The sequence below is a fragment of the Cephus cinctus genome, unplaced genomic scaffold (genome assembly GCF_000341935.2).
Source record: "Cephus cinctus unplaced genomic scaffold, Ccin1 Ccin1_scaffold2036, whole genome shotgun sequence".
NCBI classification, from domain to species: domain Eukaryota; kingdom Metazoa; phylum Arthropoda; class Insecta; order Hymenoptera; family Cephidae; genus Cephus; species Cephus cinctus.
Window position 1 is genome coordinate 380 of NW_014334108.1, and position 13,699 is coordinate 14,078.

At 19.9% G+C, this 13,699-nt stretch overlaps 8 protein-coding genes across 8 annotated transcripts; 5 read left to right on the top strand and 3 right to left on the bottom strand.

Moving 5' to 3' along the window:
* Positions 1-272: 272 nt before the first annotated feature.
* On the top strand, positions 273-2,727 carry LOC112495304 (cytochrome c oxidase subunit 1-like; the record flags this gene model as incomplete). Its single annotated transcript, XM_025091319.1, is given in 3 exon segments — positions 273-856; positions 1,139-1,164; positions 1,213-2,727. Coding segments are annotated over 3 exon segments (1,293 nt in total), but the record flags the coding sequence as incomplete, so codon positions are not given.
* A 53-nt stretch (positions 2,728-2,780) lies between these two features.
* Positions 2,781-3,504, top strand: LOC107274034 (cytochrome c oxidase subunit 2-like). The gene is given in 1 exon segment (XM_015752761.1): positions 2,781-3,504. A coding segment is annotated over 1 exon segment (666 nt). The 5' UTR covers positions 2,781-2,795; the 3' UTR covers positions 3,462-3,504.
* Positions 3,505-3,699: 195 nt separating this feature from the next.
* On the top strand, positions 3,700-5,338 carry LOC107274033 (ATP synthase subunit a-like). Its single transcript, XM_015752760.2, is given in 1 exon segment — positions 3,700-5,338. A coding segment is annotated over 1 exon segment (675 nt). The 5' UTR covers positions 3,700-3,835; the 3' UTR covers positions 4,511-5,338.
* On the top strand, positions 4,529-5,567 carry LOC107274031 (cytochrome c oxidase subunit 3-like). Its single transcript, XM_015752757.2, is given in 1 exon segment — positions 4,529-5,567. A coding segment is annotated over 1 exon segment (777 nt). The 3' UTR covers positions 5,306-5,567.
* A 593-nt stretch (positions 5,568-6,160) lies between these two features.
* LOC107274029 (NADH-ubiquinone oxidoreductase chain 5-like) lies at positions 6,161-7,919 on the bottom strand. The gene is given in 3 exon segments (XM_025091317.1): positions 6,161-6,170; positions 6,465-7,857; positions 7,910-7,919. Coding segments are annotated over 3 exon segments (1,413 nt in total).
* On the bottom strand, positions 7,894-9,145 carry LOC112495303 (NADH-ubiquinone oxidoreductase chain 4-like; the record flags this gene model as incomplete). The annotated part of the gene is given in 1 exon segment (XM_025091318.1): positions 7,894-9,145. A coding segment is annotated over 1 exon segment (1,200 nt), but the record flags the coding sequence as incomplete, so codon positions are not given.
* A 1,162-nt stretch (positions 9,146-10,307) lies between these two features.
* On the top strand, positions 10,308-11,364 carry LOC107274030 (cytochrome b-like). The gene is given in 1 exon segment (XM_015752756.2): positions 10,308-11,364. A coding segment is annotated over 1 exon segment (819 nt). The 5' UTR covers positions 10,308-10,322; the 3' UTR covers positions 11,142-11,364.
* Positions 11,365-11,576: 212 nt separating this feature from the next.
* LOC107274032 (NADH-ubiquinone oxidoreductase chain 1-like) lies at positions 11,577-12,516 on the bottom strand. The gene is given in 1 exon segment (XM_015752759.2): positions 11,577-12,516. A coding segment is annotated over 1 exon segment (867 nt). The 5' UTR covers positions 12,502-12,516; the 3' UTR covers positions 11,577-11,634.
* Between the last annotated feature and the right edge of the window lie 1,183 nt (positions 12,517-13,699).

A 13,699-nucleotide genomic window follows, 5' to 3' on the forward strand; every position in this document is an offset into this window, starting at 1 on the left:
TAAGATTTATTCCTATTATTATATTATCAAAAATAATTAATAATCATACATTTTTATTTAAATATTTCATTGTACAAACTATTAGTTCATCAAGATTTTTAATTACAATCACTTTAATATGAATTAATGATTATAGATTAAATATTTTTAATACAAACTTTATAGAAATTATATTAAGATTATCTATAATTTTAAAAATAGGATTATATCCTTTTCACCTATGATATATTGAAATTATAATAAATTTACCATGAATAATATTTTTTTTAATATCAACTTGACAAAAAATTATTCCCTTAACAATTATTTCTTTTTTTAATGAAAATACAATTATTTATATAACAGTTATTATTTCTTCAATAATTAGATCAATTCAAGGAATTTATCAAAATAACCTTCGCAAAATTTTTGCATTCTCATCAATTAACCAAACCAGATGATTAACCATTAACTCTACTATATCTATTTATCTAATAATTATATATATATTAATATACATAATAATTTTATTTTCTATTATTAATATATTTAATATAAATAATTTCTATTATATTAATAATCTTTATTTATTAAATAATTATCATTATTTAATAAAATTATTTTTATTTTTAAATATTTTATCATTAGCTGGACTACCTCCTTTTATAGGATTTATTACAAAAATTATTTCAATTAAATTTTTAATTTTTAATAAAATATATTTAATTACCTCCATTCTAATTATCTCTTCACTAATAACACTATTTTTCTATTTACGATTAACTTATACTTCAATAATTTTAATTAAATCAAAATTTAACCCTTTAATAATAAATAAATATTCAGAAAATTTTTCTTATAAATCATATTTTTTTAATAAATTAAATTTTATAATAATTATAATCACTATTTTAAGATATTTTTCTTTAATTATTATAACCTTATTTGATTTATATTAAAGATTTTAAGTTAAAATTTAAACTATTAACCTTCAAAGTTAATTATAATATAAAGATTTATTAAATCTTAGTATACACAAATTATACTTCTTTAAATTTGCAATTTAAAATTTTTATAAACTACAAGATTAAAATAAAATTTTAATAGTAAAAATATTAAATTTTATAAATAAATTTACAATTTATCGCCTAACCTTCAGCCATACTATCTTTTTAATTTTATTTATATAAATCCTATAAATTAATTTTATTTAAATGCAAAAATGACTTTTTTCTACAAATCACAAAAATATTGGAATTCTATATTTTATCTTTGGTATTTGGGCAGGAATATTAGGAACATCTTTAAGATTAATTATTCGAGCTGAATTAGGAACCCCAGGACCATTAATCAATAATGATCAAATTTATAATTCAATTGTAACTGCACATGCTTTTATTATAATTTTCTTTATAATTATACCGATTATAATTGGAGGATTTGGTAACTGATTAATTCCTTTAATACTTGGAGCTCCTGATATAGCATTTCCTCGAATAAATAATATAAGATTTTGATTACTCCCCCCATCTTTAACATTACTACTAATTAGTAGAGTAATTAATCAAGGAGTAGGAACAGGATGAACAGTATACCCCCCATTATCAAATAATCTCTATCATAGAGGACCATCAGTAGATTTAGCTATTTTTTCTTTACATTTAGCAGGAATATCTTCAATTATAGGTGCAATTAATTTTATTTCAACTATTATTAATATACGACCACTAGGATTAAATTTAGATCAAATATCTTTATTTAGATGAGCTGTAGGAATTACAGCTATTTTACTTCTATTATCTCTTCCTGTCTTAGCAGGAGCTATCACTATACTTTTAACAGATCGAAATTTAAATACTACATTTTTTGACCCTGCAGGAGGGGGAGATCCAATTTTATACCAACACTTATTTTGATTTTTTGGACATCCAGAAGTTTATATTTTAATCTTACCTGGATTTGGAATAATTTCCCATATAATTTTTTCAGAAACCGGAAAAAAAGAAACATTTGGTATACTGGGAATAATCTATGCAATAACAGCAATTGGAATTTTAGGATTTGTAGTTTGAGCACATCATATATTTACAGTAGGTATAGATGTAGATACTCGAGCATATTTTACATCTGCAACATTAATTATTGCAGTACCCACTGGTATTAAAGTATTTAGTTGATTAGCAACCTTACATGGATTTAAATTTAATAATTCCCCAACAATATCATGATCAATTGGATTTATTTTTTTATTTACTTTAGGAGGTTTAACAGGAATTACTCTAGCAAATTCATCAATTGATATTATTTTACACGACACATATTATGTAGTTGCTCATTTTCATTATGTACTATCTATAGGAGCAGTATTTGCTATTATAGGTGGATTTATTCATTGATACCCTTTAATTACAGGATTAACATTAAATCCTTTTTGATTAAATAACCAATTTATATTAATATTTATTGGTGTTAATACTACATTTTTTCCTCAACATTTTCTAGGATTATCAGGAATACCACGACGGTATTCAGACTATCCTGATGCATTTTTATCTTGAAATATTATCTCATCAATTGGATCATTAATCTCTTTAATAAGAATTATAATATTTATTTTTATCTTATGAGAATCATTAATTTCTAATCGACAAATTATTTTTAATGAAAATATAATTTCATCAATCGAATGATTACAAAAATTTCCACCTATGGAACATAGATACACAGAATTACCAATTCTAATTAAATTCTAATATGGCAGATTAGTGCCTTAGATTTAAACTCTAAATATAAAATTAATTTAATTTTTATTAGAAATGTGTACATGATCTATAATTTCCCTTCAAGACGCCAACTCCCCTTCAATAGAACACCTTACTATATTTCACGACTATATTTTAATAATTAATATTTTAATTACTATAATAGTAGTATATATTATTTCATCTATTTCTTTAAATAAAATTATTAATCGAACATTAATACAAAATCAATTAATTGAATTAATTTGAACTTTTATTCCAATAATTATTTTAATTTTTATAGCATTCCCATCTATTAAAATTCTCTATTTAATGGATGAAATTTTTTCTCCTATAATAACAATTAAATGTATAGCTCATCAATGATATTGAAGATATGAATATTCAGACTTTAATAACATTGAATTTGATTCTTTTATAATTCCCACTGAAGAACTAAATAAAAATGAATTCCGATTATTAGAAGTAAGAAATCGTATAATCATTCCCTTAAATACACAAATTCGGTTATTAATCTCATCAGTTGATGTAATTCATTCGTGAACAATTCCCTCTTTAGGAATTAAGGTCGACGCAACACCAGGTCGAATCAACCAAACTAACCTTATAACAATCCGACCTGGATTATTTTATGGTCAGTGCTCTGAAATTTGCGGAGCAAATCACAGATTTATACCAATTATTGTAGAATCAACCAATATTAAATATTTTATTTCATGAATTAAAAAATTTAATTAATAATTAATAATTTTATTATATTATTCATTAGATGACTGAAAGTAAGTACTGGTCTCTTAAACCATTTTATAGTAAATTAACAATTACTTCTAATGAAATAATTTTTTATTTTAAAAGTTAGTTAAATAAATATAACATTAAATTGTCAATTTAAAATAATTTTTTTATATAAAATACTTTTAAATTCCACAAATATCCCCAATAAATTGAATATTATTATTAATTATATTTACAATAATTTTTATTGTATGCATCTCTTTAATATACTTTATTTATTTACCTAATAATTTAATTTCCAATTCAAATGATAATAAAATTATCTCATATAATTCTAAAAATAAATTCCTAACTTGAAAATGATAACAAATCTATTTTCAATCTTTGACCCAGCAACTACAATCTTTACATTACCATTAAATTGAATAAGATCATTTATAAGATTAATTATTTTACCATATACATTCTGACTAATTCCTTCACGAACTAATATAATATGAATTCAATTAACAAACTTTATTAATAAAGAATTAAAAATTTTAATCAATAAAAACGCTAAAGGAAGAAATATTATTTTTACAACTATTTTCATATTTATTATAATTAATAATTTTATAGGACTATTCCCATATATTTTTACAAGATCAAGACATATATCAATAACTTTAAGATTATCTCTTCCTTTATGAATATCTTTAATAATTTTTGGGTGAATAAAATTTTATAATAACATATTTGCCCATATAGTACCAATAGGAACACCATCCATTTTAATACCTTTTATAGTTATAATTGAATCAATTAGAAATTTAATTCGCCCAGGTACATTAGCAATTCGATTAGCAGCAAATATAATTGCAGGACATTTACTTATTACACTAATTAGATCTACTGGACCTTCTTCAAGAACAATTTTAATTAGCTTTATAGTATTAGCTCAAATTTTACTTCTATCTTTAGAAAGAGCTGTAGCTATTATCCAAGCCTATGTTTTTTCTATCTTAAGTACTTTATATTCAAGAGAAATTAAATAAAATTTAAATTTTATATAAATGTCAATAAATAATCACCCTTTTCATATAGTAGAAAAAAGACCCTGACCTTTAACTTCTTCATTAGGAATAATCATTATAACTAGAGGATTTATTAAATGATTCCATTATAAAATCTTATTAATATTTTTACTAGGAATTTTAATTATAATTTTATCATCATACCAATGATGACGTGATGTAACACGTGAATCAACATTTCAAGGACTCCATTCAAAAGAAGTATATTTAAATATAAACTGAGGAATAATTTTATTTATCACATCTGAAGTATTTTTCTTTTTATCATTTTTTTGAGCATACTTCCATGCATCTCTTTCTCCAAATATTGAAATTGGAAGAATATGACCACCAACTGGAATTATCCCATTTAACCCATATCATATTCCTTTATTAAACACTATTATTTTAATTTCATCTGGAGCGAGAATTACATGATCTCACCATAGATTAATTAATAAAAATTTTAAACAAAGAATAATTAGATTAACTACAACAATTACTCTAGGAATCTATTTTAGAATCTTACAAAAATATGAATATAACGATGCATATTTTACTATTGCAGACTCCATTTATGGATCAACATTTTACATAGCAACAGGATTTCATGGAATACATGTCTTAATCGGAACTATATTTTTAATAGTATGTTTAATTCGACTTAAAAATAATCATTTTTCTAGAAATCATCATTTTGGTTTTGAAGCTGCTTCTTGATATTGACACTTTGTTGATATTGTATGACTATTCCTATATATTTCAATTTATTGGTGAAGATTTAATTAATTTAAATTATAATTAATATTATTTATATAATATAAAAGTATATTTAACTTCCAATTAAAAAGTCTGAAATTATTCAGTATAAATAATTTTTATAATCATAAATTTATTTATTATTTGTAGGTTAATAACAATTATTATAATTATAATAAATATTATTATTTCAAAAAAAAAATATTCTGATCGAGAAAAATCATCTCCATTTGAATGTGGATTTGACCCTCTTTCATCACCACGAACACCATTTTCCTTACGATTCTACTTAATTAGAATTATTTTCTTAATTTTCGATATCGAAATTGTTATTTTATTCCCTATTATCCCATCTATATGATTTAGAAACCCATTAATTTGAATTTTTACATTCTTAATATTCAGATTTTTATTAATTTGAGGAGTATTAATTGAATGAAATGATGGATCCTTATTTTGAATAAAATAAAAAGGATTATAATTTATATAAAATATTTGAATTGCAATCAAAAATTACTAATTACTAGTTAATCTTTTTTATATAGTATATATACCCATTACATTCAATTTCGACTTGAAATAAAATATATTAAATATTTATTTAATTGAAACCAAATTAGAGGTAAATTATTGTTAATAATTTCATTGAAATAAAATTTCCAATTAAGGAAATAAGATTTTTTACTCAAATTTAAACTTCTAATTTAAAATTTTTATGGATAAATCCATTTTTATTTCTTATTATTTTATTTTATATAGTTTAATTAAAACATTATATTTTCAATATAAAAAAAGTAAATTTATTATACTTATAAAATTTTAATTATTTAAAGATTATATAAAAATCACCTTAATATCTTCAATATTAAACTCTTAATTTAAGCTATTTAAATAAAATTCAAACTAAATATAAAGTAATAAAATTACAAATAAAATATAAAAATAAATAAATATAATTAATTTAAACGAATTAATATAAAAATAATCAACATTCTTAACAAAATACTTTATTTTTAATAAAATATTCATATATATATATTCACCTCATATCTTTTCATTTAAAATATATAACTTTCCCGAAAATCTAAAAATTAATCCCAACATATTATAAAATAAATCAAATAAAAATCATATTTTATTAAAAAAATTTTTTAAAATCATTAAATGATTACAAAAATAAAAATTTAAATAAAAAATAAATAAACCAATTATTAAACCCAAAAATCTAAAAAATAAAACTATTAATTTTAATATTTTAGATAAAACAATAAAATTAATATTAAAAAATATCAAACTATATAAAAACTTCCCTCTAATTACAGACATAATTAATATAAAAATTATTCTAAAATTTATATAAAAATTTTCATCTTTTAATCTAAAACAACTAGATATTTTTATTTCTATAAACAATCTATATAAAAATATACGAAGAGTATAAGAAACTGTTAATCCAATAGAAATATAAAATAAAAATATAATAATTAATCTTTCTCCTATAAATATCAATTGTTCTAAAATTAAATCCTTAGAGTAAAACCCAGCCAAAAAAGGCATACCTATTAATCTTAAATTAGCTACATTAAAACATATTATTGTATAAGGCATAACATAAACTATAGACCCTATAAAACGAATATCCTGAAAATTTTTTATTGAATGAATAATTACACCTGCACACATAAATAACAAAGCCTTAAATATTGCATGTGTTAATAAATGTAAATAAGCTAAATTCACACCACCCAAAGATAAAATAGCTATCATTAAACCTAATTGACTTAAAGTAGAAAGAGCAATAATTTTTTTTAAATCATATTCTCAATTAGCTCTCACCCCCGCTATAAATATAGTCAAAACAGACAAAATTAAAATTAACTCATTCAATCCCCTTATTATTAATAAATCATTAAATCGAATAACCAAATAAACTCCAGCAGTAACTAAAGTAGAAGAATGAACTAAAGAAGAAATAGGAGTTGGTGCAGCTATTGCCGCAGGCAATCAAGAAGAAAACGGAATTTGAGCTCTCTTAGTAAAAGCTGCTAAACAAACTAATATAATAACTAAAAAATCTACTCAATTATATAATATTAAATTTCATGAACCCATATAATATATAATTCTTAATGACATCATTAACCCTGTATCCCCAAATCGATTTATTAAAACAGTCAATATAGCTGCATTATAAGACTTAATATTCTGATAATAAGCTACTAAACAATAAGAAATTAATCCTAAACCATCTCAACCTAATAAAATCCTAATAAGATTAGGACTTATAATTATTAATAATATAGAAAAAACAAATAATAAAATTAATATAATAAATCGATTAAATCTTAAATCCTCTTTTATATAATCAAAACTATAAATTAAAACCATTGAAGAAATAAAAAGAACAAAACTTATAAATAATAATGATATTCAATCAAATATAAATAATATATAAATATCAACTGAATTCAAAGAAATAATATTTCATTCTAACATATAAATATATTTATTTATTAAAAAAAATAAACTAACAAAAAATATAACTATTCCAATAAAAAAAAAAAAAAAATCTTACAAGTAATCTGATAATAACTTAGAATATTATATATATATCAATGACACCACAAATCATTATTTTAATTTAAACTATCTAAGTTGTTAATAGAAAATATCAATTTTCAAAATTATTAAATTTAAAGGAATTAAATGTATTAAAATTAAAAAAAACTCTCGAACTGAAAATCTAGTAAATCTATATAAAAATAAACTTTTACCATAACAAACATATGAATATAAATATAATGAATAACATCTTCTAAAAAATAAAAATAACATTAAAATAACAACTAAAAATTTTGTTAACCTAAGTAATCTTATTAATAAAAAAATTTCACTAATTAAATTTAAACTTGGAGGAGCTGACATATTACCTATACATAACAAAAATCATATTATTATTATTGGAGAACAATAAGATAATATACCTTTATTAATAATTAATCTTCGTCTTAAAGATCGCTCATAAAATATATTAACTAAACAAAATAATCCAGAAGAACACAATCCATGAGAAATTATTATTAAAAAAGCTCCTTGTACCCCAATAATCTCTAAAGAAAATAAACCTCCGACTACTAACCCTATATGAACAACAGAAGAATAAGCAACTAAGGATTTTATATCAACCTGACGTAAACAAACTAAACTTAAATAAATTGAACCAACCAATCTAAATACTAAAATACTTATTATATAATTTGATATTAAATTTTCTCTAATAAATATTAATCGATAAATTCCATATCCCCCTAATTTAAGTATAACCCCAGCTAAAATTATTGACCCAGAAACTGGAGCTTCCACATGAGCTTTAGGTAACCAACCATGTAAACTAAATATAGGAATTTTAACAAAAAAAATTATCATAACAAAATTATATAAAAAAGAATCAAAATTTAATTTTTTAATATTAAGATATTCAATATCTAATGAATATAATATATGATATATATAAAATATTATTAATAAAAATGGTAATGAAAAAATTAAAGTATATAATATTATGTATATTCCTGCCTCAATACGCTCAATCTGATACCCCCAACCCAAAATTAAAAATAACGTAGGAATTAATCTAGCTTCAAATATAATATAAAATATTAATAAATTTAATACCCTAAAAGATATAACTAAAAAAAATAATATGAATATCAAATTCACAACAAATAAAAATAAAAAATTTTTATATTTAACTACCTTTAACCTTGCTAATATTATTAATAAAATAATCCAAATAGATAGATTAATTATTCAAAATGAAAAAAAATCTAAACCAAAATCATAATAAATTGCATAAAAGTCTATTATATTTAACTTAATATATCTATAATTAACAATAAAAAAAATTAATAATATAATTATCATATTTTGAAACAAAATATTTAATATATTATTTTTATTAATAATTAAAAATAATAATTTAATCAATAAAATAATTAAAATATATTTTATCATTTCAATACTCTTAAAGAACTTAAATAATCATTTCCTTCACTTCGTATAATAATAATTATAATAGTAAGTCCTATTACACTTTCATTTACCGAAAAAATTAAATAATATAAAGAAACAAATTGATTAACATTAAGTATTCTAAAATACATAAATAACACATAAAATATTATAATAACAAAAAATTCTAGTCTTATTAAAATTAATAAAATATGTTTATTAAATTTAATAAAAATTATTAAAATAATAATTAATAAAATTAATCTATAAAATCAAGAAAATGTTAACATTTAATTACTATATAGTTTAAACTAATAAAACATTAATCTTGTAAATTAAAATTAAATCAAAATACACGATTTTATAGTAATCAAAATAGTAAAAATTTTACATCATTAATCTCCAAAATTAATATTTTAATAAACTATATCTTGATAAAAATGTCAATATATTTATATTCAAACTTTCTAAATTTCAAAGAAATATCATTTAATTTTTTATTAATTTTATCATCTATCATATTAATTTTATTAATCTTAATAATTAAATCTATTCACCCTATTGAAATAATAATTTATTTAATTATATTTTCTATTATTATATGTTTAAAAACTAGATTATTATATAAAAATTTTTGATTCTCTTATATACTTTTTCTTACAATAATTGGTGGAATTTTAGTATTATTTTTATACTTTGTAAGAACAGCATCAAATGAAAAATATCAATTAAATGATAACCTTAACATTAAGTTTTTAACAATTCTAATCTCAATCTCTTTTATTTTAATATTTATTATATATATATTTGATTATTTTTCAATTAACATAATTGAACTCAATATAAATCATAATTTAATTATTAAAATAAATAATTGATCCAATAACAATAGATATAATATACATCAAATATTTAATAATAACTATAAAGTTACTTTAATAACAATAATTTATTTATTATTTACATTATTTTCTGTAATAAAAATATGTATAAAAATATACGGCCCATTACGTCAACACATTTAATGTTAAAAAATATAATTAAATATAACCCAATTATTAAAATTACATATAATAGTATTATTAAATTACCAACACCATTAAATATCTCTATTTGATGAAATTTTGGATCACTACTAGGATTATGTCTATTAATTCAAATTATTTCAGGCCTATTTTTATCTATACATTATTGTCCTAACATCAATTTCGCCTTTAATAGAATTATCCATATTTGTCGAGACGTAAATTATGGTTGATTAATACGATTAATTCATATAAATGGAGCATCTTTTTTTTTTATTTGTTTATACATTCATATAGGACGAGGTTTATATTACATATCCTATAAATTTAATAAAGTATGAAACATTGGTATTATTATCCTTTTTATAACTATAGCTACTGCATTTTTAGGATATGTCCTACCATGAGGACAAATATCTTTTTGAGGAGCTACAGTAATTACAAATTTAATCTCTGCAATTCCATACTTAGGAGAATCAATTGTTTTATGAATCTGAGGAAGATTTTCAGTTGATAACTCAACATTAAATCGATTCTATTCTTTACATTTTATTATACCTTTTATTATCTTAGCAATAGTTATTATTCATTTAACATTTTTACACCTAACTGGATCAAATAATCCTTTAGGAACAAACAGAAATTTATATAAAATTTCATTCCACCCATATTTTACAATTAAAGATTCATTAGGATTTATTGCTTTAATTTTTATTATATTAATATTAATTATAATCAACCCTTATATAATAGGAGATCCTGAAAATTTTTCACCAGCCAACCCATTTGTTACCCCAATTCACATTCAACCAGAATGATATTTTTTATTTGCTTATGCTATTCTTCGATCTATCCCTAATAAATTAGGAGGTGTAATTGCATTATTCTTATCAATTAGAATTTATTTTATTATGCCAATAATTAAAAATAATTTTATATTTACATCAAAATTCTACCCAATAAATCAAATTATATTCTGATCAATAATTAATATTTTTTTACTACTAACTTGATTAGGAGCTCAACCAGTAAAATCTCCTTTTATTTTAATATCACAAATTATAACAATTCTATATTTCATATATTTTATTATTTTACCTTTAATTATAAAATTATGAGATACACTTATTTTTAAAAAATAAAATCTAAGTTAATGAACTTGAATAAGTATATGTCTTGAAAACATAAAATAGTATTTAAAATATACTATTAACTTTAACTTATTATTTTTTAAAAAATAATTACATAAATTAAAAATTTTACTCCTAAAATAAAAATTAAATAAGTTAAAATAAAAGGAAGAAATTTTTTTCATGCTAATCCTATTAACATATCATATCGAAACCGTGGATATGTCCCACGAATTAAAATAATTAATCTAAAAGATAATATAATAAATAAATAAGAACAAATATTAAATCATAAAACCCCCATAAATATTAATATTCATATTATTCTAAAAAATAAAATTATAGAATATTCAGCTAAAAATAAAAAAGCAAATATTCCTCTTGCATATTCAATATTAAATCCCGAAACTAACTCAGATTCTCCTTCAACAAAATCAAATGGAGACCGATTTAATTCAGCAACTGAACTTACTATAAATATAAAAAATAAAGGAATTAAATATAATAATATAGGTAAATTAAATTGATAAATTATTAAATCATAAAAATTAAAACTATCAATTAAAAAAATAAAAATAATTAAAATTATTGCTAGCCTTACTTCATAAGAAATAGTCTGAGCAACAGAACGTAAAGACCCCAACAATGAATAAACTGAATTTGAAGATCACCCCGAATATATAGTAAAATAAACTCTAATACTTAAAATTCTTAATAAAAATAAAACCCCTAAATTTAATTCTCAAATATTAAATATAAATGGCATCAAAACTCAAATAAATAAACTTAATATTAATATAAATATAGGAGAAATCAAATAAATATAATAATTAAAATTATATCTTAAAAGATACTCCTTAGAAAATAATTTAATTGCATCATTAAATGGTTGAAGAATTCCTAAAAACCCTATTTTATTAGGACCTTTACGTTCTTGCACATAACCAAGAACTTTTCGTTCATATAAAGTTAAAAAAGCTACACCAATTAAAATATTAATTAATAAAACTAAATATCTCAATAATATTAAAAAAAAATTTATTAACATTTATTTACATTTTATTATCTAAAAATTTTTCATTTTCATATTTAAATTCTAAATTTAACGCACTAATCTGCCAAGATAATAATTAAATTTTATTGTTATTCAATAACCATAAAATATTTAAAATATTAAGTCCTTTCGTACAAAAATATTATTAATTAATTAAGGATAGAATCCGATCTGGCTCACGCCGATCTGAACTCAAATCATGTAAGAATTTAAAGGTCGAACAGACCTATTATTTAAGTATCTCCACCTAAACATTATCTTAATTCAACATCGAGGTCGCAAACTTATTTATTAATATGATCTCTCCAAATAAATTACGCTGTTATCCCTAAGGTATTTTAATTTAACAATCTAAAATTAAGGATCAATAATAATAATAAAATAATATAAATAATTTATATATTAAAATTTCATAAATTAATGTTCAATTAAATTAAAAGTTAATTTAATTTTAATGTCACCCCAACAAAATAATTAAAAATTTAATTAATTAATAAATTAAATTAAAACTATAAATTTAATTATAAAAATCTATAGGGTCTTCTCGTCCTATAATAAAATTTAAACTTTTTAATTTAAAAATTAAATTTTAATTCAAATAATTATGAGACAATAAATATCTTATTCAATCATTCATACAAGCTTTCAATTAAAAAACTAATGATTATGCTACCTTTGCACGGTCAAAATACCGCGGCCATTTAAAATTATTTCAGTGGGCAGATTAGACTTTAAATTAAAATCAAAAAGACATGTTTTTGTTAAACAGGTAAATATTAAATTTGTCTAGTTCCTTATAATTAATTTTAAAAATTAAAATTAATAAAACACAAATTATAAATATAATAATTTTATCATTATTAATTTTAAAAATTTATTAATTAAAATATTTTTATAAAAAATTAAAATAAAAAAAATTATTTTTAATAAAATTAATAATAAATTATTATAAACTTTAAATAAAAACCATTTTTAAATCTATAATTTATTAAATATAAATAATATTTTTATTTTTAAATTAAAATTTAAAGCTAATCCCTTAAACTCTTTTTATTAAGTAAGTATCTTAAATAAATATTATTTAACTAACAAACTTAATAAATAAATTAAATTTATTTCTAAAAAAACTAGATATCTTAATTATTGACTAGAATTTCTCCCCTAATATACTATTATAAATAATAATTAAACA